A 21,132-nucleotide genomic window follows, 5' to 3' on the forward strand; every position below is an offset into this window, starting at 1 on the left:
CAGCCCGCTCTTTGCTCATAACTTCCTTGTCCTGCCCCCTTCTACTTATAAAAGTCTTCCATTATGTACAGCTCCTTGGGGCTTCTTTCCATCTGCTAAATGGTTTGCTGCCCCATTCAAATCAGTTTTTGCTCAAATAAACTCTCTTAACATTTTTCATATGCCTCAGTTTATCTTTTAGCAAGAGAGAGGGGAAGAAGAAGAAAGAAGAGAAAGGGAAGGAGAGAGGCAAGGACAAAGGTCCTTTAAGAATGTCAGATAGAGTTTCCCCTGATGTGCCAAATACACATCTTCTCCCTGTGGGTTCTACAGCGATTGAGAAATACCTGTATCATTTTTTCTTGGTACCTGGGAAACAGGGTATTCACATGGGGGTTGCTAAGCTTCACGATTCTTCAGACTCAGAGTCTACTGCACTAATCTGTGCAATAAGCTGATGTTAGCACAGGGGTGCCTGGCTGGCTCAGTTGATTAAGTATCCGACTTTGACTCAGGTCATAATTTCACGGTCCATGGGTTTGAGCCCTGTGTTGGGCTCTGTGTTGACAGCTCAGAGCCTGGAGCTTGCTTCAGATTCTGTGTCTCCCTCTCTCTCTGACCCTCCCCCATTCATGCTCTGTCTCTCTCTCTCTCAAAAATAAATAAAACACAAAAAAATTTTAAAAAGATGGCATTAGCACAACATGTAGCATCCACATGTAAACCCCACCCCCTGCCTTCTGACCGCTGTCACTCCAGGACCCTCCATCCACACAGAGTCATATCACCATAAGTCATATAGCCATATGGCTTAGCTTGGGTTTCCCCAAAGTGTAGGACTTGAAGGAAAGGCTCATTTGCAGGTAGCTGATCCCAGAAAATAGGAGGGGCCTGCCTGGGACAAGTAAACAGGGGAGGAGACAAAGCTGATCTAACTTGTGTTATTGAACTGGTTGCCACTGGAGGTAACCAGCTCAGTCCTGCTAGGGGAGCCTCTGAGGAACTGTATAGAATGCACCTCAAAATTGTCCAGGAGGGCATGGGAGAGGAGACTATTTACTCACTAGCTCCCGTACTTCATTGGTCAAAGCTTGCCTCAGAGGTGGTAGTTCTCTGGCCCTACTAGCAGCAGGGCAGTCCTAGGACAGAAACAAGAGACGTGAAGTGAGGTAAGGTGCCAACAGGTTACACCTGCATGCCAACTGGCTGCTGCAGAAATGATCAGAGCCAAAAGGTGGGAACAGAGGATGTAAAATGGGACAAAAATTCTGCCAGGGCCAATGTACTATAGTTTGTATGCTGGAGAGCATAGAGCATTGCAGGGCTCTCAGGATCCTCACCACAGCCCCAATACCCCCTAGACACCATCTGATCCACTGACATGGGACAAATTGAGGCACTGAGAGCAGCAGGGTTTCACCAGAGGTCACCCACTGAGCCCCAAGACTTGAAACCAAAACCTGTATTTCCTGACTCCTCACTCCTCCAAATGTCTAATGTTACTGGGCTTATATAGAAGTGATCTTCTCAGGGAAAGGGGCGGTCACCTGGCAGGCAGGGGAACACCTGAATTCTGGACCTCAGCTCCTGGGAATACAGGGAGAAATCTGTTTTTGGCAGAATGGTGTTAGAATGTGAACTCTCTGTTTTGTCTATCACCTTATTTCAGGTATCCAAGATAATATCTGGCTTATGGTAGGCACTCAATATATATGTGTTGATGAATGAATGAGTGATTTGATGGCTGATAGAAACATGGTGCCACCTTGCGCTCCTCCCCTCTTATACGCAAGTAGAAGCAGTCTCCGCTTTGATGTGTATCTTCATGAGCACTGACATGTCTTTGTTCACTTATTGTAACTCAGGTCTGCTGAGTTTTGAACATTCTGTTCCCTCACCTCCTTTTCTCCTCCCATTTGCCATGACTGCACCTGTCCTCCCCAGGCACATATCTCTCAGTAACTTCCATCAGATTGTTACACAGTTCACAGTGTTATCTGCAACCTAAAGCACTACACCATTCCAGCTGGAAGGGCTGGGCTCTGGTGTCCCCCAAAGGGCAGGGATTTTGAGACAAAGGCCCTTAGTTAGCAGTCCTCATGGCACAGCTCCTCTTGTGATCAGAAGCACATTGGAAGAAGTCCCCTATACTCTCTAGAGCCTCAGCTCAGGACAGAGGCTGCAGAGAAACCAACTTCCCTCCTGCCCCCTGCTCCATCTATACCCTCCACACTCCCCTCCCCTACATCCCATGCTTTTAGGACCAGCATCCTGCTAATAAACAAAATTCAGCTGAGTCAATTTGAAGATGTAATTTGCTTTATTAAATGATTTATGTGGAGAGCCTGGGTGGCTCAGTTGGTTAAGTGTCTGACTCTTGATTTCTGCTCAGGCCATGAATGATCTCACAATTTGTGAGTTCAGGCCCCACACTATCAGTGTGGAGCCTGGTTGGGATTCTCTCTCTCTCCCTTTCTCCCTGCCCATTCCCTGCCCACGTGATCATGCTCTCTCAAAATAAATAAATAAACTTAAACAAATTAAGATAAATGATTCATGAATCAGGCAGCATCCCATCCAGCAAGCAGAGGGTAGCTTCAATGAGCTGCAGGAAAGGAAAAGTTTTTAAAGAGAGAGAAGGCACACACACAAAAAATGGTTAGCAAGGAATGCATTGTTTAGGCAAGGTGGCCCTCCTAAGGGGGAAAGGGTCCCTGAGAGGGTTGCCTCTAGGAAATCCCAATGCAGCTGACTAAAGGTTACATTTCTGAGGGGGTTGGAAACTGCAGTTAGGTTAGGTATTAAATCTTAGTTTACTGACATGGGACCCTAACTTAAGTGGCTCCATTATGATCCTGTGGTTTTCGTTTTAACTCAGCCAGTTCTCAGCTCAGTACTCAGCCAAAGCAAGTCAGGATTGCTCATGAGCAAATACAAATCTAGGTGGAAGGAGGCAGGCAGATCATAAAAATCAGGAAGTGCCAGATGCCAGGACAGGGAACCATCTTCCTTGCTTCCCCTCCCCAACTCTGGACTTGCTTTGGGAAATGACTATAGCAATGAAAAATATCCTAACCTGTTCACTGAACTCACAGTGGGTCCAGAGCATTGCCAGGCTCTCAGCGTCCTCACCCCAACTCTGTGTAGAAGGCTGTGTAACCAGGAGAGACAGATGTGGGCAAGCAGAGAGGATGGGGATATGTCGAGAGCATTGGACTTTTTAAAAGCTCTCCAGGTGATTCCGATGTGCAGCCAAGATGGAGAAAGAGTGTTTTAGACACAACTCTTTTCCTGAATGTAATCTGACCTCACCTCTCCCCTGTCAAGGAGTTTTATACTCGCCACTCCCTCAGTTGGCCTGACATCCCTGGGAAATTGAGGTAGAGGTCAGGTTAAGGTTGGTGGTGAGTTTTGGTCCCCCTATCAAACAGCAGCTGCTGGGACCTGCCCACAGGGGGTGCCAACAGCATCATCCAGAAGGGCGCCAGTAGGGCATTTCCCATATATTTTGCACTGGCCAGTTAACCTTTACTCTCCTTCTCCTCCCCACATCCCCTACCATAGCAGCCAATCCTTGCAGCATCCATTCAACAAACAAGTATTTATTAAGTACCACTTTGTGCTGGTGCTGGGGAAGCAGAGAGGAGCCTCCCTTGAAGGTTTATGGAGTGGCTGGTAGCAGGGCGGTGCAGTGAGCGCACATTGCCAGTGTTCTCTCAAGTTCCACAAAACTCAGCACCTACTGAACCCTCAAGGTAGTCCATCCTTTCATTTATACACCTGATCATGCATTCACTGAATGCTTATGGCTTGTCTGTCCCGGCTCAGCCAAGCAAAGTGAGGGAAGAGACAAGCTCGGTCTTCAGGCTTGCAGCAGAATGGGAAGATTTCAGGAGAAGCCAAGCCCTCAGCTGCTGCAAAGGAGAAAGTGAAGAAATCAGGGAAGAGCTGCAGGCTAAGTTGGCAGATTTAGAAGACTGGCTCTAACTGGTGTTTCTGAGGTAGAGGACAGGTATGGAAGGAAGGGCTATTGGGGAGCATTTGGATAAAGGCAGAGTCTCATTGTTTCCGTCTCCTTAACATGTGCATGCTTGGATAGAGGGTTCTCACCACATTTTTCCTTACAGCTAAAGTTTTCTACTGGGCCCTCGAGGGCCAGTGGGTGGAAGTTCCAGGGAGGCATATTTTGACTTCCAAGAATCACACTGCCAAGGCATCTGGAAGCATAGCTGGTAGGGTCAGGAGTTGACTACTGCCCAGTCCCATGTGGTGGCCACATGATGGCTTGTCTTTGGCTCTAGAAGTGTGAGTGGTTGCTAGATTTCAGCCAGGGAGTAGAGAGTGATAAATTGGCCCATGTTTGTGGCAGGACCTCTGAGGCCTAGGAAACATCCATCCTGCTGATCTTCTCTCTGACTTCCTCTTCCTGATTGCGAACCCGGACTCCAGGCTCCTCCTACCCCAGTCCAGCTCAGAACCACTGCACATACACAGAGGGAGAAATCTTCCTAGAACACACCTTTGACTACACATTTTCCTGTGTCAGCCCCATTCAATAGCTACCTCTGTGAGGCTCCAGTATGCTATTTCTTCCCCTTTGTTCAGCCCAAAAACCTGGAAATGGTATTCTCCAGCCTTTAGGTTTCCATTGTTGCTAGTCTCTGGCTGCCACTTTATACCTTGTTTGATTTCTTAACATTGCCTACCCCTCTGAAAGGAGCCTGATGCAAGTCTCTTCATCTGAAACATCTGCACGGGGATACTGACTATTCCAACCCTAGAGTGGAGGGAGAAACAGCAGACTCTCCACATGCAAGTCTGGGGCCTGGGACAAGCTTGTTCTTCAACAGAACCCTGGCCTGGGGAACTGAGAGTTGCCATTGCCTTACTGTGAGACCTTGGACAATTCCCTGCCCCTCTCTGGTCCTAAGAGACTTGGTCCATCAATCCAGGAGTAATTAGATTTCATGACCTTCCTCATTGCCCTCGAAGTGTAATACTCTATGGTCTTAAGTGTCAAGTTTGTACTAGGATCTTGGGAGTAGAGTTGGCCTTTTTCTGACCTAGGATCTCCCTTCTGGGGCTAGAACCTTGTCCCTGAAGATCCCTCACAAAAAAAAAAAAAAAAAAAAAAAAGACTCAAAGCATTATGAGCCTGGCATGAATGCAAGGCCTCCCAGAGGTCCATCCTGAAGAAGACAGTGAAGCTTTCTTGTGAGAAAGCACAAGCAAGCTGAACCTTAGTTTCATTATCTGGCAAATGCGTATAAAGAGTGAGTAACTATGACCTCCTTGTTTGGGTTAAATGAGATAGTGTATAGAAAATTCCCAAAACATACAAAGTGCTTGTGTGAAAAGAAGTCATTATTATGCTGATGATTATACCCAGAATTGCCTTTTGTTTTCTCCTCCAAGAAGCCAAGGAGGTATACACATTGCCTGGTTTCTCTTCAGCTGAGTTTTGGGAGGAGTCAGCCAGGCTGTCTCTCTGTTGCCTGTGACTTCTGGGGCTGCTGTCTCTGCCCTTTGGAGCTCAGCCCAGCCTGTGCTGCTGTTGGCTGTAGGGTGTGGCTGGGGGTGGGGTTTGGCAGAGTGCCATGTGCGCAGTATAAGGGAACCCCAGGGTTGCAGGAAGGAGGCCAGAGCCTTGGTGACTGTAGCTGTAGCCATGCTTTCCATCTTGCTCTCCTTGAATCTCTCCCACCTGGGCCTGTGGGCATCTGGATTGATCTTGGTCTTAGGCTTCCTCAAGCTCATTCGTCTGCTGCTGCGGAGGCAGATGCTGGCCAGGGCTATGGATAGTTTCCCAGGACCCCCCACCCACTGGCTCTTCGGGCATGCCCTCGAGGTACGTGGGGCCACGGGTTGGAAAAAGGAAACAGCCTCCTTTCCTTCAGAGAATACAGCCTAACCCCCCAGCGGCTATGGAGGGAGCCCCTATGCTTGGGCAGGGGGTTAATGTCCTTGGAGCCACGGTTTCCATTCAGCTTCCCCACTGACTCCTCCTGTCACCTCTGCCTTCTGACCCAGCCTTGGGAGTGGGAACACTTCAGTGTTGGAACCCAAATAGGCCACAGACTCCTCATCATTCTCAGGCTCAAGATTCTGGTAAAACTCTGCTAAGGGCTCAGTGATAGCATTGGGGAAAACCACCTACAAAGTCCAGAAGAAGTAGGCTATCTTGTTTAGAGCTTAAGCACCATCCTCTTTGTTCTGTGCAGTGTAAAGATTTCCATTTTTAAGAAATTAAAAGTGAAAGCAGAGATGAGTCTGTTGCTTCTAGAGAGCATCTCCTGGAGCAATCCTGGAGAGACCCCTCTACCCTGGAGCATCTAAGTGATTGGTGCACCCAAAGATGGGGTTCTCTCGGTCATGTCTATGGGCTAACTTGGAGCCATGGCATCTTCCTGGGTCCAAATCCTGGCTTGTCCTCCCCAGTTACCTCAGGGTGCTGGGGACCACCTTAGCACCTATTGTTAGGAACATTCCCTGCCTTCATCAGATTGAGACCAGAGTTTTCTGAACATAGGGTAAGGGACACCTGCATTGGAATCAACTGGGAGAAGCAGATTCCTTGGCCCCCAGTCTCTGGAGAGCCTAATTAACATATTTGAACTGGTGGTCTGAATTTATTTAATTTTATTTTTTTATTATTATTTTTTCCATTTTTAATTTTCTTAATATGAAATTTATTGTCAAATTGGTTTCCATACAATACCCAGTGCTCATCCCAAAAGGTGCCCTCTTCAATACCCATCACCCACTCTCCGCTCCCTCCCACCCCCCATCTACCCTCAGTTTGTTCTCAGTTTTTAAGAGTCTCTTATGCTTTGGCTCTCTCCCTCTCTAACCTCTTTTTTTTTTTCCTTCCCCTCCCCCATGGACTTCTGTTAAGTTTCTCAGGATCCACATAAGAGTGAACACATATGGTATCTCTCTTTCTCTGTATGACTTATTTCACTTAGCATAACACTCTCCAGTTCCGTCCACGTTGCTACAAAAGGCCATATTTCATTCTTTCTCATTGCCACGTAGTATTCCATTGTGTATATAAACCACAATTTCTTTATCCGTTCGTCAGTTGATGGACATTTAGGCTCTTTCCATAATTTGGCTATTGTTGAGAGTGCTGCTATAAACATTGGGGTACGAGTGCCTCTATGCATCAGCACTCCTGTATCCCTTGAGTAAATTCCTAGCAGTGCTATTGCTGGGTCGTAGGGTAGGTCTATTTTTAATTTTTTGAGGAACCTCCACACTGTTTTCCAGAGCGGCTGTACCAGTTTGCATTCCCATGAACAGTGCAGGAGGGTTCCCATTTCTTCACATCCTCTCCAGCATCTATACTGGCGTGAGGTGATATCTGAGTGTGGTTTTGATTTGTACTTCCCTGATGAAGAGCGACGTTGAGCATCTTTTCATGTGCTTGTTGGCCATCTGGATGCCTTCTTTAGAGAAGTGTCTATTCATGTTTTCTGCCCATTTCTTCACTGGATTATTTGTTTTTCGGATGTGGAGTTTGGTGAGCTCTTTATAGATTTTGGATACTAGCCCTTTGTCTGATATGCCATTTGCAAATATCTTTTCCCATTCCGTTGGTTGCCTTTTAGTTTGGGTGATTGTTTCCTTTGCTGTGCAGAAGCTTTTTATCTTCATGAGGTCCTAATAGTTCATTTTGGCTTTTAATTCCCTTGCCTTTGGGGTTGTGTCAAGTAAGAAATTGCTGTGGCTGAGGTCAGAGAGGTCTTTTCCTGCTTTCTCCTCTAGGGTTTTGATGGTTTCCTGTGTCACATTCAGGTCCTTTATCCATTTTGAGTTTGTTTTTGTAAATGGTGTAAGAAAGTGGTCTAGTTTCATCCTTCTGCATGTTGCTGTCCAGTTCTCCCAGCACCATTTGTTAAAGAGACTGTCTTTTTTCCATTGGATGTTCTTTCCTGCTTTGTCAAAGATTAGTTGGCCATACTTTTGTGGGTCTAGTTCTGGGGTTTCTATTCTATTCCATTGGTCTATGTGTCTGTTTTTGTGCCAATACCATGATATCTTGATGATGACAGCTTTGTAGTAGAGGTTAAAGTCTGGGATTGTGATGCCTCCTGCTTTGGTCTTCTTCTTCTTCAAAATTACTTTGGCTATTCGGGGCCTTTTGTGGTTCCATACAAATTTTAGGATTGCTTGTTCTAGCTTCGAGAAGAATGCTGGTGCAATTTTGATTGGGATTGCATTGAATGTGTAGATAGCTTTGGGTAGTATTGACATTTTGACAATATTTATTCTTCCAGTCCATGAGCAGGGAATGTCTTTCCATTTCTTTATATCTTCTTCAATTTCCTTCATAAGCTTTCTATAGTTTTCAGCATACAGATCTTGTACATCTTTGGTTAGATTTATTCCTAGGTATTTTATGTTTCTTGGTGCAATTGTGAATGGGATCAGTTTCTTTATTTGTCTTTCTGTTGCTTCATTATTAGTGTATAAGAATGCAACTGATTTCTGTACATTGATTTTGTATCCTGCGACTTTGCTGAATTCATGTATCAGTTCTAGCAGACTTTTGGTGGAGTCTATCGGATTTTCCATGTATAATGTTATGTCATCTGCAAAAAGTGAAAGCTTAACTTCATCTTTGCCAATTTTGATGCCTATTTATTTATCTTAATTAAACTTTTTTTTTTCACCAGGTTTATCCATGTTGTTGAATATGGCAGAATTTCCTTCATTAAGTTAAATTAAAAAAAAAAGAAGTGTAGTTCCCATCTTTTACCATATGAAGTTATTACAGTATTATTGAGTATATTCCCTATGCTGTACTTTTCATTCAATGACTTACTTATTTTATAACTGAAGTTTGTACCTCTTAATGCCCCTCACCTATTTTGCTCATCCCTTCACTCCTCTTCCCTTTGGAAACCATTATTTTTTTCTCTATTGTTATGAGTTAATTTCTCTTTTTGTTGCCATTTGTTTGTTTTGTTTTTTAGATTCCAAATGGTAAAATCATATGGTATGTGTTTATCTCTTTCTGACTCATTTCACTTAGCATAATACTTTCTAAGTCCATCCATATTGTCATGAATGGCAAGATTTCATTCTTTTTTATGGCTGAGTAATATTCCATTATATATATATATATATATATATATATATATATATATATATATCTTCTTTATCCATTCATCTATTTTTTTTTAATTTTTTTTTTCTTCAACGTTTTTATTTATTTTTTTGGGACAGAGAAGGACAGAGCATGAACGGGGGAGGGGCAGAGAGAGAGGGAGACACAGAATCGGAAACAGGCTCCAGGCTCCGAGCCATCAGCCCAGAGCCTGACGCGGGGCTCGAACTCACAGGCCGCAAGATCGTGACCTGGCTGAAGTCCGACGCTTAACCGACTGCGCCACCCAGGCGCCCCTATCCATTCATCTATTAATGGACACTTGGGTTGCTTCTATGTCCTGGCCATTGTAAATAATGCTGCAATAAACATTGGGGTCATGTATCTTTTTGAATTAGTGTTTTCGTTTTCCTTTGGTAAATATCCAGAAGTGCAATTACTAAATTGCACAGTACTTCTATTTTTATTTTTTTAAGGAATCTCCAAACTGTTTTCCATAGTGACTGTACCAACATACATTCCCACTAACAGTGCATGAGGGATCCCTTTTCTCTACATCCTTGCCAAGAGTTACTATTTCCTCTCTTTTGACATTAGCCATTCTGAGAGGTGTGAGGTGATTTCTCATTGTGATTTTGATTTGCATTTCCCTGATGAGGAGTGTTGTTGAACATCATTTCATGTGTCTGTTGGCCATCTGTATGTCTTCTTTGGAAAAATGTCTGCACAGGTCCTCTGCCCATTTTTAAATTGGATTGTAGTCTGTTTGTTGGTTGGTTGTTTTGTTGTAGTTGTTGTCGATATGTAGGAATTTATATGTTTAGGAGAAGAGGCTGAATTTAAAAGCCTCTCCAAGTGTTTGTTGTTGTGCATCCAGGTTTGGGAACTCAGGTATAAATGCCAGAGATTAAGGCTCCTGCCTCCTGAATACCCATTTCCTTTTCACTGTGTTAGGGATTGCCTCTCCTCCATGATCCTGGGAATGAGCTTGACCTCCAGGTAAGGACTGTCCAGACTTAACCTTTCCCCTACAAATAACTACCCTCTCAGGATGGCTTAGTAACCTACATACATCCTGGAGAAACCCAGGAAAGGAAAGGATAGGTTGGGAAGCTGAATCAGACCCAGGCCCTACTCTCAAAGAGCCTGCTGTCTAGAGGGAAAACAGACAGGGCCTTTCTTGCCCCAGGTTGAGTGGGATGCCTAAACAGGATTTTGCATCAGCATGTGCTCTGTATCTCTATATCATTGCTCTGTATCTCTATATCATTGTCCCATTGGGTTGTCATCTTATGTTTTCTTGTTCATCTTGCCCACCAGACCATGACTGCTGGAGGATGGAGATCTACTCTGATTCATTTCTGTACCCTCAGGATCCATCACAAAGCCTGGCACAGAGTGGACATCACTGAATGAACAAACAGTGAATGTTGGGGAACAGGGAGGGTTTTGATAGAGGAGACAGTGATGGAGAAGACAAGTAGTGGGACCAGTGGGTTAAGGAGAGGCTTTGCTGAGTACAGAAGGAGGTCATGGGAAGGTCAACCCTAATGGAGGTGTGAAAGGCATTTAGGGAGACCTTCAATCCCTTGCCTCTCACTTCCTTCCACTTCTATTTGCCTCCACCAAAGCTAGGCTTGCCCTAGGCCCGTAGGCCTCCCTAGCCCAGGGACTTGCTCCCCTATCTCATGTCAGAGCTGGATGCCCTCCTCCCTCCAAATGCCCCTGTCCCCCACCTTGAGATGTATAGAGGGCTTGGAGCACAGCTTAGCTCTGGCTTCTTGGCTCTTACACAAGAATCTGGAGGGCCTTGGCACCAGGAAGAAAGAACAAGTGTTGGAGGGGAGGTTCTTTTGGGCCTACAAAGGTTTCCTGGGGAACCATGGCAGGCCTAACACCTCTACATTCCTCTGGGGTTTGGCACCTCTGCTATGTTGGATCCACATGTGAGCCTGAGGGATGGGAGGGTAAGTGTAGGGATGTTTTTCTAAACCAAGATGAGGAAATTGAGGTTCAGAAAAGGGGAGGTATTTGCCTATGTCCATATAGTAGCTCAGGAAATGAGACAAGGCTGGGTGCAAGACTTGTGCCTTTTCATGCAGGACATGATCTTTCCATACAAAGTGACTGCAAGTTTGATTCCTAGCCTAGTGATTGTGGAAGTAGGAAAGGAAGGGCAGGAGGTGGGGGCAGAACTGTCCATCAGGATTAACTTCTCCCTTTATTTTATCTTTTAAGTTTTTTTTTTTTTAATTTTTTAAAAAATTCGATTCGTGGCTCAAACTCATAAGCTGTGAAATCATGACCTGAGCTGAAGTTGGACGCTTAACTGACTGAGCCACCCACGTGCTCCTAAGATTTTTTTTTAACATTTATTCATTTTTGAGAGACACAGAGCGCAAGTGGGGGTAGGGCAGAGACAGAGGGAGATACAGAATCTGAAGCAGGCGCTAGGGTCTGAACTGTCAGCACAGAGCCCGACGTGGGGCTTGAACTCACAAACCGTGACATAATGACCTGAGCCAAAGTCGAATGCCCAACCAACTGAGCCACCCAGGCACCCCTTAATTTTTCCTTTTTTATCTCTGATTACAGTCTAGAGGCCCTGGACACATCTGCCTATCATCCTATTCAATTCTCACAGTGTGTCCCCTTGAAGTGGGATCATGTCTTATTCTTCCAGGGTCCCCCTTCTTCTACTCTGGGGCCCAGAGAGGATCCTGCACATAGTAGGTGCCATGTCATGTTGTTGGTCTGAGGTTGGGAGGGGCTGGAGAATCTGGACTGTTGTGAGGGGGAAGAGGGGAGAATGCCAGCTCCAAGCCCAGGAACAGTGATCCCCTGGGACTGCATAGTCCTCCTCCCTGGCCTTGCTCATCACTGGGGCAGTGCCCCTGACCTTGTATTGTGAAGTGAAGGGCCCTGGCTGGAGTCTGGGGCCCTGGCTCATTTTTATTCAGTTGATGGGCCTTCACTGTTCTTCTTGTCTGTGCTTCCCTTTCCTCATCAACAATATGGAGATAAGCATTTTTACATTCTTGGGTTAGTAGAGGATCAGAAAAGATAAAATATAGATAGATACTTTGCAAAGTGCTGGGCAGATGTCAGCTGTTAAACCCCTGTGGAGAGATTCTTGCTGCAAAACACACTGAGGCATTGGTTTCTTTCATCCTCTTCCTTTCTCCAAAATCAACCCAGTCTTTGGGAGTCAGATAAGGTTCTTCTTTTCTCAAACAGCTGGTGTTATCTGATCAACAACTCTGGGCCTTGCCCTCTGCTGAGGGCAGAGGATAAAGCAATGAGATTAGAGCCAGCCTTAGAGTGACCTGGTCTGTAAGAGAGACAAATAACACAACACAGTGCCCAGCCTGGGCAGGGGATGCTGAAGTGAGTCCCGAAAGATCTAGATGCAGCAGCCTATGGAAGTGAGGAAGGAAGGGTGGAAGACACTACCTGTGTAGGGGCACAGCGGCTGGAAAGAGCATCGAGTGTGTAGGAAATTAATTTGTTCAACAAATACTTCTTTCTCTAGGTCTAGTATGTTCATGGCTGTTCACTTCTGGAGTTCTGAGGGGGGAGGACAGAAGCAAGAGGATGAAGCCGGAAGAGGGCAGGTGCAGATCACATAGGACCTTGTAGGCCACATCAAAAGGCTTTGTTCTGAGCGCAATGGGGAACCATTGAAGGGATTCAAGTCAGGAAGTGATGAGCTCAGATTTGTGTGAACACTGGCTTTGGGATGGTGGCTAGATTGGCAGAGACCAAAAAGGAGGCAGGAAGAGCAGGACAGGGCTGAGGCTCCCATCCAAGCAGATGTTAGTGGAATGACGTATTAGTGAGATGGGGAGGAGTATGAGGTAGAGCAGGCTGTCCTGGCATTGAGGGCATGGCAGAAGCTGGCAGTAAGGCCTCCTCCACAGCCAGATGTAATGGTGTCAGTGAGGTCCCCTGTATGCACTAGGAAAAGGGGAGCTTTGTTAAACTGTGGCATTAATACAGCTGGATAAGAACCGAATTTAGAAAAGTCACCTAAAGAGAGAAAAGGTCTCCTTGAACCACAAGACTGGACTGTAACCAGGAGGAATGAATTTCTGTGTCTAAGTGTAAAAATGTGGGGATTTGAGACCCAAGATGAAAAGGCTGAGGGCTGGCAGCACCTTCCAGTGTCTGGGCACAGGAGCCTTGGGGTCCAGATTTGGAGAGTTTCCCAGGAACTGCTATATCTGGCTCTCTTAGTTCTGGTTTATTGATTCCAGGGAAAAAAATCACTTGGGGGACCTGCAGGGGAGAAAGGCAACCTCCATAGGGCATCCCCTTTTGTATTATTATAAATTAGGGGGGAGGACTTCATTCCATGTTTCTGGCTGGTATCAGGGCAGATGGTGATTCCATTCCTAGGTATGTGAAGAGGGCAGATATTGTGTTGATGTTTGAAAATGCTGGGTCTGAGGGCCTACGGGGTGTCATGCAGAGATTTCCAGGGGATGGCTGGTCATGTTTCTGGAGATTAGGAGAAAGATAAGCTGGGATGAGCTGTCAATTTTGTAGTCTCAGATAGATGGCAAAGGAAGTCATGGGAGTAGGTGAGAGCCTCCAGGGAGAAGGTGCAGCATGGGAAGAGGCCCAGGACTGGATCTAGGGGGAGCCTCACTCTTTGATTGATAAATAATGGATGAGGAGCTACCAAGAGGGTGCATCGGGAGAGGTGGGAAGACATCCAGGACAGAGTTCAAGAAAGAGGAGGGATGGTGCGCCTGGGTGGCGCAGTCGGTTAAGCGTCGCGTCCGACTTCAGCCAGGTCACGATCTCGCGGTCCGTGAGTTCGAGCCCCGCGTCGGGCTCTGGGCTGATGGCTCAGAGCCTGGAGCCTGTTTCCGATTCTGTGTCTCCCTCTCTCTCTGCCCCTCCCCCGTTCATGCTCTGTCTCTCTCTGTCCCAAAAAAAATAAATAAACGCTGGAAAAAAAAAAAATTAAAAAAAAAAAAAAAGAAAGAGGAGGGAATCGACTGTGTCGCAGCAGCTGGAAATCCACTGGGCTCACCCACAAGAAGGGTGTTGGTCACATTAGCAACAGCAGTGTTGGAGAGATGAGGGCTGAAGAGGGAGGAAGTGGAAACATCCAGAAAACTCTTTTGAGAAGTTATGAAAGGAGAAGGAAAATGGGGGTGTTAGCTAGAGGAGGAAGCAGAATCCATGGAGGTTTTGTTTTGTTTTGTAAGTGAGAGAGACTTGAGCATGTTTTAAATGCAGGTGGGAGGAGCCAATAGAGGATGGGGTCTGTGATGTGGGAGAGTGAGGGGGTGATTGATGGGTGAGGTGCCCAAAGGGAGGGTTGGAGGCCCTGGGCACCTCCTCTACTGGAACAGGAGGGAAGCTGGTGCAGAGCAGATAGTTCTTCAGATCTTGTGGTTTTAGGGCCCTCTTATCTGATGGCTTCTGTTTCCTTTATGAAGTAGAGCAAAGCTAATTTTCTGGGAGCAAGGAGAAGAGGGATGAAGGGGACAACTGAGGAAAGCAGCTTTTGAGAAGTAGATAGTGGCCCAATGCTATGGGGCTTTCTAGAAGGTGCTTCTGCTGATCTCTGCTCAAATGTCCCCTAAGAGAGGACTTCCCTGACCATCCTAAGCCGCTGTCTACAGTAGGAGCCTTGCTCCTTAGCTTGCTTTATTTTTCTTCCTGGAGTTACTGCTATCTGAAATTATATTGCTAATGCATTTGATTCCTGTTTATTTCCTTTCTCCCCACTTGGCATGTGAGTTTGGAGAAGTCAGAGCTTTGCCTTGCTCACTACTGTTCCCCCAGGAACTAGCCCTGTTGTCTAGCATTGAGAGTGGGTACTCGGGGTGCCTGGGTGGCTTAGTCGGTTAAGTGCCAGACTTCAACTCAGGTCATGATCTCATAGTTCATGGGTTTGAGCCCCATGTTAGACTCTGTGCTGATAGCTCAGAGCCTGGAGCCTGCTTCAGATTCTGTGTCTCCCTCTCTCTCTGCCCCTCCCCCACTCGCACTCTGTCTCTCAAAAATAAATAAACATTAAACATTTTTTTAAAAAGAGAGAGAGTGGGTACTCCATGCCCACTTGTTGAATGTGTGAACGAATCCCTGGGGGACCCAATTTGGGGCAGCAAAACTGCTCGTATAGGGTGGGGGCCAATGTCTGCATCCCCATGACTTGGGCACTTCTTGGGCCCCTGTCCTCCTGTCTTCTTAGGTGTTTGGATGCTTCCCTGTGTTCCCCTTCCAACCTGGTCATTCCTGGGGCTGGAGCTCATCCTCGGTGCTGAAGACAGGGAGGTATTGGAGGCATAGCACAGGCTTTGGAACTGAAAGACCTGGACTTGAGGATTGTGTGACTTTGGGCAAGGCTCACCATCACTTCTTAGCCAATATGTGGTGGCTGGGAGAGTCATGGTGACCCATGTGAATCTCACCCAAAGTCCCTCTGCTCCTTCTGTTGAGCCAAGGGTCTCTTCTGAGTTGTGTGTTCACAGCCATTCACATGTGTTCACATGCACATTTGTGGTAGTACACTTGTCTCTGAAAAGGAGGATAGAGAATGAAGTCACCTATTTGTCACTAGGGTGGGGGGGAAATTGCCTCTCTACCCCGTGGACCATTACATACCCCTCCAATCTCCTGATGACTCTGTGCTTAGCCCCATGGAGTTTGTGTAAATCTAATCCATTTTCTTAAACTGATTTTTTATGGTTATTTCATAGATGCTGCCTCATCTCAATTGTTGTTAGTTCTTCTTGGTAGATATTTCTAATCTTTTAGCTTTGAATATACAGTTTTGGTGTCCTTGATACTGGTTAGGGTTTATGCACATGCTTAGTGCTGCCCAGTCTTGGGAGAGGTAGTGACCAAGAGGTGGGGTGGGGGAGGACTGAGACTAGAGCACCCATGGACCCCTAAGGATGTCCACCCTAGAGAGGAGCCAGTCTGGGGAATCTGGCCTCCACTTTCCAATCCCAGGACGTTCCTGGGCAGTGGGAGCCTGTGGCCCCAGATACTAGAGTGGACACTAACAGAGAACGCCACAGGCAGTTACCAGGTTTCCAAGGGAATGGAGATGGAGGGTGTAACTCAAGCTCAACTTCCCATGTGACTCGGGACAAGGATTAATCCTTTATCCATGGGTGGAAGTATCGTAGGGCATGTTCAGAATGAATTCTTTAGTGTAGTTTGGGGGCGTTTGGGAGTAGGATATGGCAGGAGATGCAGGGAGGAGGAAGATGTTGGGGAAAGATAGGCTTGAAGGGGAGGTAACTACAAGTCGAGGGCTTACCTTGTGCAGGATCCAGTGCCGGGTCCTTCCATATAATATATCAGTTAAGGGCTTTAAATGCCGCATGACCTCAACAAATAACACATGCCCTGCATGATTTAATTAATACCAAAAAAATCCTATAAGGTAAGTTATCATTCCCATTTTACAGATGAGAAGAGTAAGATTCAGAAAGCCTAAAGATGTTGCCCACGTTCACACATCTAAAAATAGGGGAAATCAATATCAAGCCCAGATCTTCCAAGCTCCAAAGATTGCAGGCTGTGAAGTCAGCTTTCCTTAGTTCACATTCCAGCTCCCCAATTAGCTATAACTATACCTCCTCACAAACTCTGGAGCTCAAACTTTATTCTGAGACCCATGGGCAGGCCACTGAAGGGTTTTAAGTATATCTCTGAAAGACTGCCTCTGAATAGGGGAAAATGGATAAGTACATAATGGTACATCACTATAGTGGAATACCATATAATTGAAATAGCTAAAAGTATTGAGGGACAGTTAAATGCATGAGTTTGAAAAGAAGGACAAAATATGTTAAATGAAAAAGGCAGGTTTCAGAAAAGTACATTTATATAAAGCACGTCTGGTTGAGTAGATGTAGCTAGAAAATCCCCCAAAGAGCACACACCACCCTCTAGATAACCTCTCCAACCTCATCTCAGGCCACTGTCCCACCGAGGGGCAGCTCCTGGAAGACACCACATTCCCCCTGCCCCAGAGCATTTGTGCTTGCTGTTTGCTCTACTGGGAGTGTTCCTTCCTTACTCTTTGCACTGCTGGCTCCTTGTTATCCTTTGGTTTTCACCTTGAGTGTCCTCTCCAACAAGAGGCCATCCTGGATCTACCTGTCTAAGCAGATTAGTCTGTTCTCATAGCACTGTTAGTCTTTCTCATAAGACTGTGTTTGTTCCCTTGTTACACTTACTACTATCTGTATTCATTCTACTTGTTGTTTACTTGAATATTATCAGTGTTCCCCATAGAATGAAAGGGCAGAACCATGTCTGTCCCATCCCCTGGGACGTCTAGACAGTGCCCTGCCTATAGTAGGACCTCAGTACAAATGTGTTGAATGACATAGCAGGGGCAGAATCGAGCAGACTTCTGCATTGCACAGCAAGCTGGTATTATCTTTCTAAACTATCTTTCTAAACTATGAAAAAGTTTAATGCTCAAAAGCATTTGCTTTTTGTGAGCAGTATAGACAGAGTGTTGGTGACAGGCACCAGATGGAAGCCGGTTGGCTAGTTTGGGATTGTTAAGCTAAACCACGTATAGTAGGAGTGTGCTTAGACTTACAGCAGTGGCTCTGGGACTGGAGAGGGGACTGAGCCCAGAGATATATAGGACTGTGACTGGCTGGCAGAGGAATGCAGGAGGAGGGGAGGATGCTCCAAGGGTCTCTCTGGGCAGCCTCCTCTCTTCCTGCCCAGGGACTTAAGGCCTGGCTGGTGATAGTGTTCCCTGAATGTTTTGCTCTTCTTTAACTATTTCAGATCCAGAAGACAGGGAGCCTGGACAAGGTGGTGTCCTGGGCCCACCAGTTCCCTTATGCCCACCCACTCTGGCTTGGACAGTTCCTTGGCTTCCTGAACATCTATGAGCCTGATTATGTCAAGGCTGTGTATAGCCGAGGAGGTGAGGCCTCCCAGGAGAGGGTGGGGTTTCCTGAGAGCAAAGGGCTCAGAGCTCCAAGTGGGGAGGAATCCTGGGGTCTGCACCTTACATCTGGGCAGCTGAGGTCCACATCCTATTGATTAATAAGCCTCTTTCGGGTATCTCCTAGTTTTTGCATGACCCGATCTTCACTTTCTCCTTCAGATCCCAAGGCTGCGGACGTGTATGATTTCTTCCTCCAGTGGATTGGTGAGTGGGCGCTTGCTTTCTCTGACCTTAGTGCTGGGTTACCAGGATCCTTCCCTGTCCCATCCCTCTCTGTCCTGTGCCCACTCAGTCTTATCTCATCCATGGGAACACCTGGCTCCCAAGTGCCCCTCCCAAGCTCAGCTGCTCAGTGGGGACACAGGGGAAGAGGCAGGATAGCTCCTAGCTGGCTGGGGAAGTGGGGCTCGGGCATCTTCTCCTGCTGGGTATGTCCTCTTCCATGGACAGGCATAGCAAGGGCTTTGGAAAATACATGAGTCTGAGAAACAGCTTCCTGGAATAGGTGACCCTGGAGTGGGATCCTGGGAGATTTTATTGCTGGTGCTGGCCGGGCAAAAGCCTGAGGAGGGAGTGATGGTAGGGCCAAGCTGGTTTCATCAGAGGCTGCAAACCCTGGGTGGCTAGAAGGCAGAGCTGTTGGGACAGGAGTCTGGGTAAGGAGGACTGGGGTGGGAGCCCCAAGCTGCCAGGTGTGGGACAGGATCTTGTAGATGACCAGCTTCCCCTCTGCCATCTTTTACCCAGGGAAAGGCCTGCTGGTCCTCCATGGGCCCAAGTGGTATGAGCACCGCAAGCTGCTCACACCTGGCTTCCACTATGATGTGCTGAAACCCTACGTGGCTGTGTTCAACAACTCCACGCATGCCATGCTGGTGAGGTCCCAGTGCCAGGCTCCTGGAGGCTATGGCTGCCTCCTCCCCACCCCCAAGCTTCCCTGGGGCAGGGCCATGAGGAGAATTGCTAAGACCCCAAAGGCCTGTACTGTCTATAATAGCAGTGCCAAGCCCTGCTGTGCCTGATACCTGCTGTGTGCTGGGTTCTGATCAAGTGCTGAGGCTCCAAGTAGTTGGGCAGCTCTGGCCCTGTCTCCACTGGGAAATCCAGGCATCCCTCTTCCTAGAACAAAGGGCTTCTGTGAGGCCCCAGTAGGGATCCTCCTGTAGCAGACTGGAGGGATGCCTATATCTGAGAACATTAGGAAGGTCTTTCATATCTGGAAAGTGCTTCCTTCTCATTCTCTGCCTACCACAACTATCTAAAATAATGTCATTAGCAACTCATCTCTGAAAGGGATGCCAAAGATCAGGGATCAGGCTCTGACTCTCAGGGATGGGTAATCCCTAGAAGTTACCCGGGCTAGTCTTTCCCCTCGTAGGAAACTCCTCGGTAGCATCACTGCAGGCCTGACTTATACACAGGCTGTGCTGAGGAGCTCCCCACCTCTCAGCCCTCCTTTTCCCTTTATGTAGGCTCTCCGGCTCAGTGTCTGTATGTGCTGCCTCCTGGTCCTACCCTAGCCTGAAGCCCCTACCTGCCCTCCCCCCCCCCCCCACATTCCAGCAGGATGGAGGCCAGGCCAGGGACTTGGTTCATGGGAGAGAGGATAGGCTGTGCGTCCTGGAGGACAGGGGTGGGGGTGCCCAGCTGACCCCCTGACATTACCTTCCATTTCTGGGCTCCAGGACAAGTGGGAAGAAAAGGCTCGTGAGGATAAGGGCTTTGACATCTTCTGTGATGTGGGCCACATGGCGCTGGACTCACTCATGAAGTGCACCTTTGGCAAAGGAAACAGCGGTCTCAGTCACAGGTCCGGGGGTACTTGGGGCTGACCACAGTCTCTATCTACCCAGGCCAGCTCAGTGGGGAGTGTTGGCAGGACTCTAGGGCCCTGGTTTGAGAGGACATAGGGTCCTGCCCTAGGAAGCCCCAGCTTGGGCATAGGTGGAGGCAACTGGGCCTTGCCCAAAGTTAGAAGACAGATTCTTCCTTTGGTGGAGAGGCTTAATGGCAGGGAGAGGAAGGGTGAGAAGCATGTGGTTGGGGCTGGATTCTGGAATGGAATTGCCCCAGGCAACTCTGTGGGTCACAGTCTGAGCACTCCTGCCCACTCTTCTACTGTGTAGGGACAATAGCTACTACCTGGCGGTCAGCGACCTCACTCTGCTGATGCAGCAGCGCATCGAGTCCTTCCAGTACCATAATGACTTCATCTACTGGCTCACCCCACATGGCCGACGCTTCCTACGGGCCTGCCAGGAAGCCCACGACCACACAGGTGGGCATTTCCCACAGGGCCCAACCACAGGAAGCCAAGGGTCCAGTCTAGCTCCTCTAGGCCCATCTGGGACCTCTGCCATTGCAGAATTTCAGCCCCCCTTCAGGCAGAGAATGGGTCCCCAGGCAGTGACACTCTCTGCTCCTGGCCCAGACCAGGTCATCAGGGAACGAAAGGCAGCCCTGCAGGATGAGAAAGAGCAGGAGAAGATTCAGAACCGGAGGCACCTGGACTTCCTAGATATTCTTCTGGGGGCTCGGGTGAGTGAGTGTGCAGTGGGCCACCCCCACCCGAGAACTTGTACCAGAGGGGTCAAGCCCCTCCCTTGGACAGCAGCAGGGGCTGGTAAGCACTTTCCTTCTCTTTCCCCAGCAAATATGACCTGCTCCTTGTCTTATGACACACATCAGAAAAAACTCATAGATGGGAAGCTGTGGCAGTGGGGAGAGATGTAGTAGCAGGAAGCCTGGGTCATATGTTAGAAGTCCTAAAGACCAATTCTAGCCTTCTAAGACTCTGAAGAGTCTTTCCTTCGTTCCTTTCCTTCCTTTCTTCCTTCCTTTATTCATCCACTCTACAAACTCACTAACCCCTACCCTGGGTTAGTTCTTGTGCGGAAGATGAGAAAGACCTGGCCTTGCATCCAGACACTTATAGTCTAGTGGAGGAGACAGGAGGTGGACAGTGACAAAGCTCTCTTCCTCTGCCAGGTGGCATTCTGAGCAGAATTGACTGTCAGGGCGGGGTAAGGTCACTTGGGCAGAGGGATCAGGGAAGGTTTCCTGGAGTAGGAGGCATCCAAACCATGCCTGG

The 21,132-nt window shown here is 47.5% G+C and overlaps 1 protein-coding gene across 4 annotated transcripts in view; it reads left to right on the plus strand.

The window, feature by feature from the left end:
• Positions 1–21,132, plus strand: part of LOC115519934 (cytochrome P450 4B1) — a 62,135-nt gene that overhangs the window by 36,461 nt on the left and 4,542 nt on the right. For 2 of the 4 annotated variants that reach the window (XM_030323793.1, XM_030323796.1), the window contains exons 1-7: positions 5,599–5,827; positions 17,876–18,017; positions 18,201–18,245; positions 18,789–18,916; positions 19,727–19,851; positions 20,168–20,319; positions 20,473–20,579. In XM_030323793.1, coding sequence (XP_030179653.1) covers positions 5,648–5,827; positions 17,876–18,017; positions 18,201–18,245; positions 18,789–18,916; positions 19,727–19,851; positions 20,168–20,319; positions 20,473–20,579 — 879 coding nt within the window. In that variant the 5' untranslated portion in view covers positions 5,599–5,647. Of the gene's footprint in view, positions 1–5,598; positions 5,828–11,742; positions 11,821–17,875; positions 18,018–18,200; positions 18,246–18,788; positions 18,917–19,726; positions 19,852–20,167; positions 20,320–20,472; positions 20,580–21,132 lie in introns of those variants that run through there. The other 2 variants (XM_030323794.1, XM_030323795.1) reach the window with 2 other exon arrangements.

This window comes from Lynx canadensis, chromosome C1 (assembly GCF_007474595.2).
Source record: "Lynx canadensis isolate LIC74 chromosome C1, mLynCan4.pri.v2, whole genome shotgun sequence".
NCBI lineage: Eukaryota > Metazoa > Chordata > Mammalia > Carnivora > Felidae > Lynx > Lynx canadensis.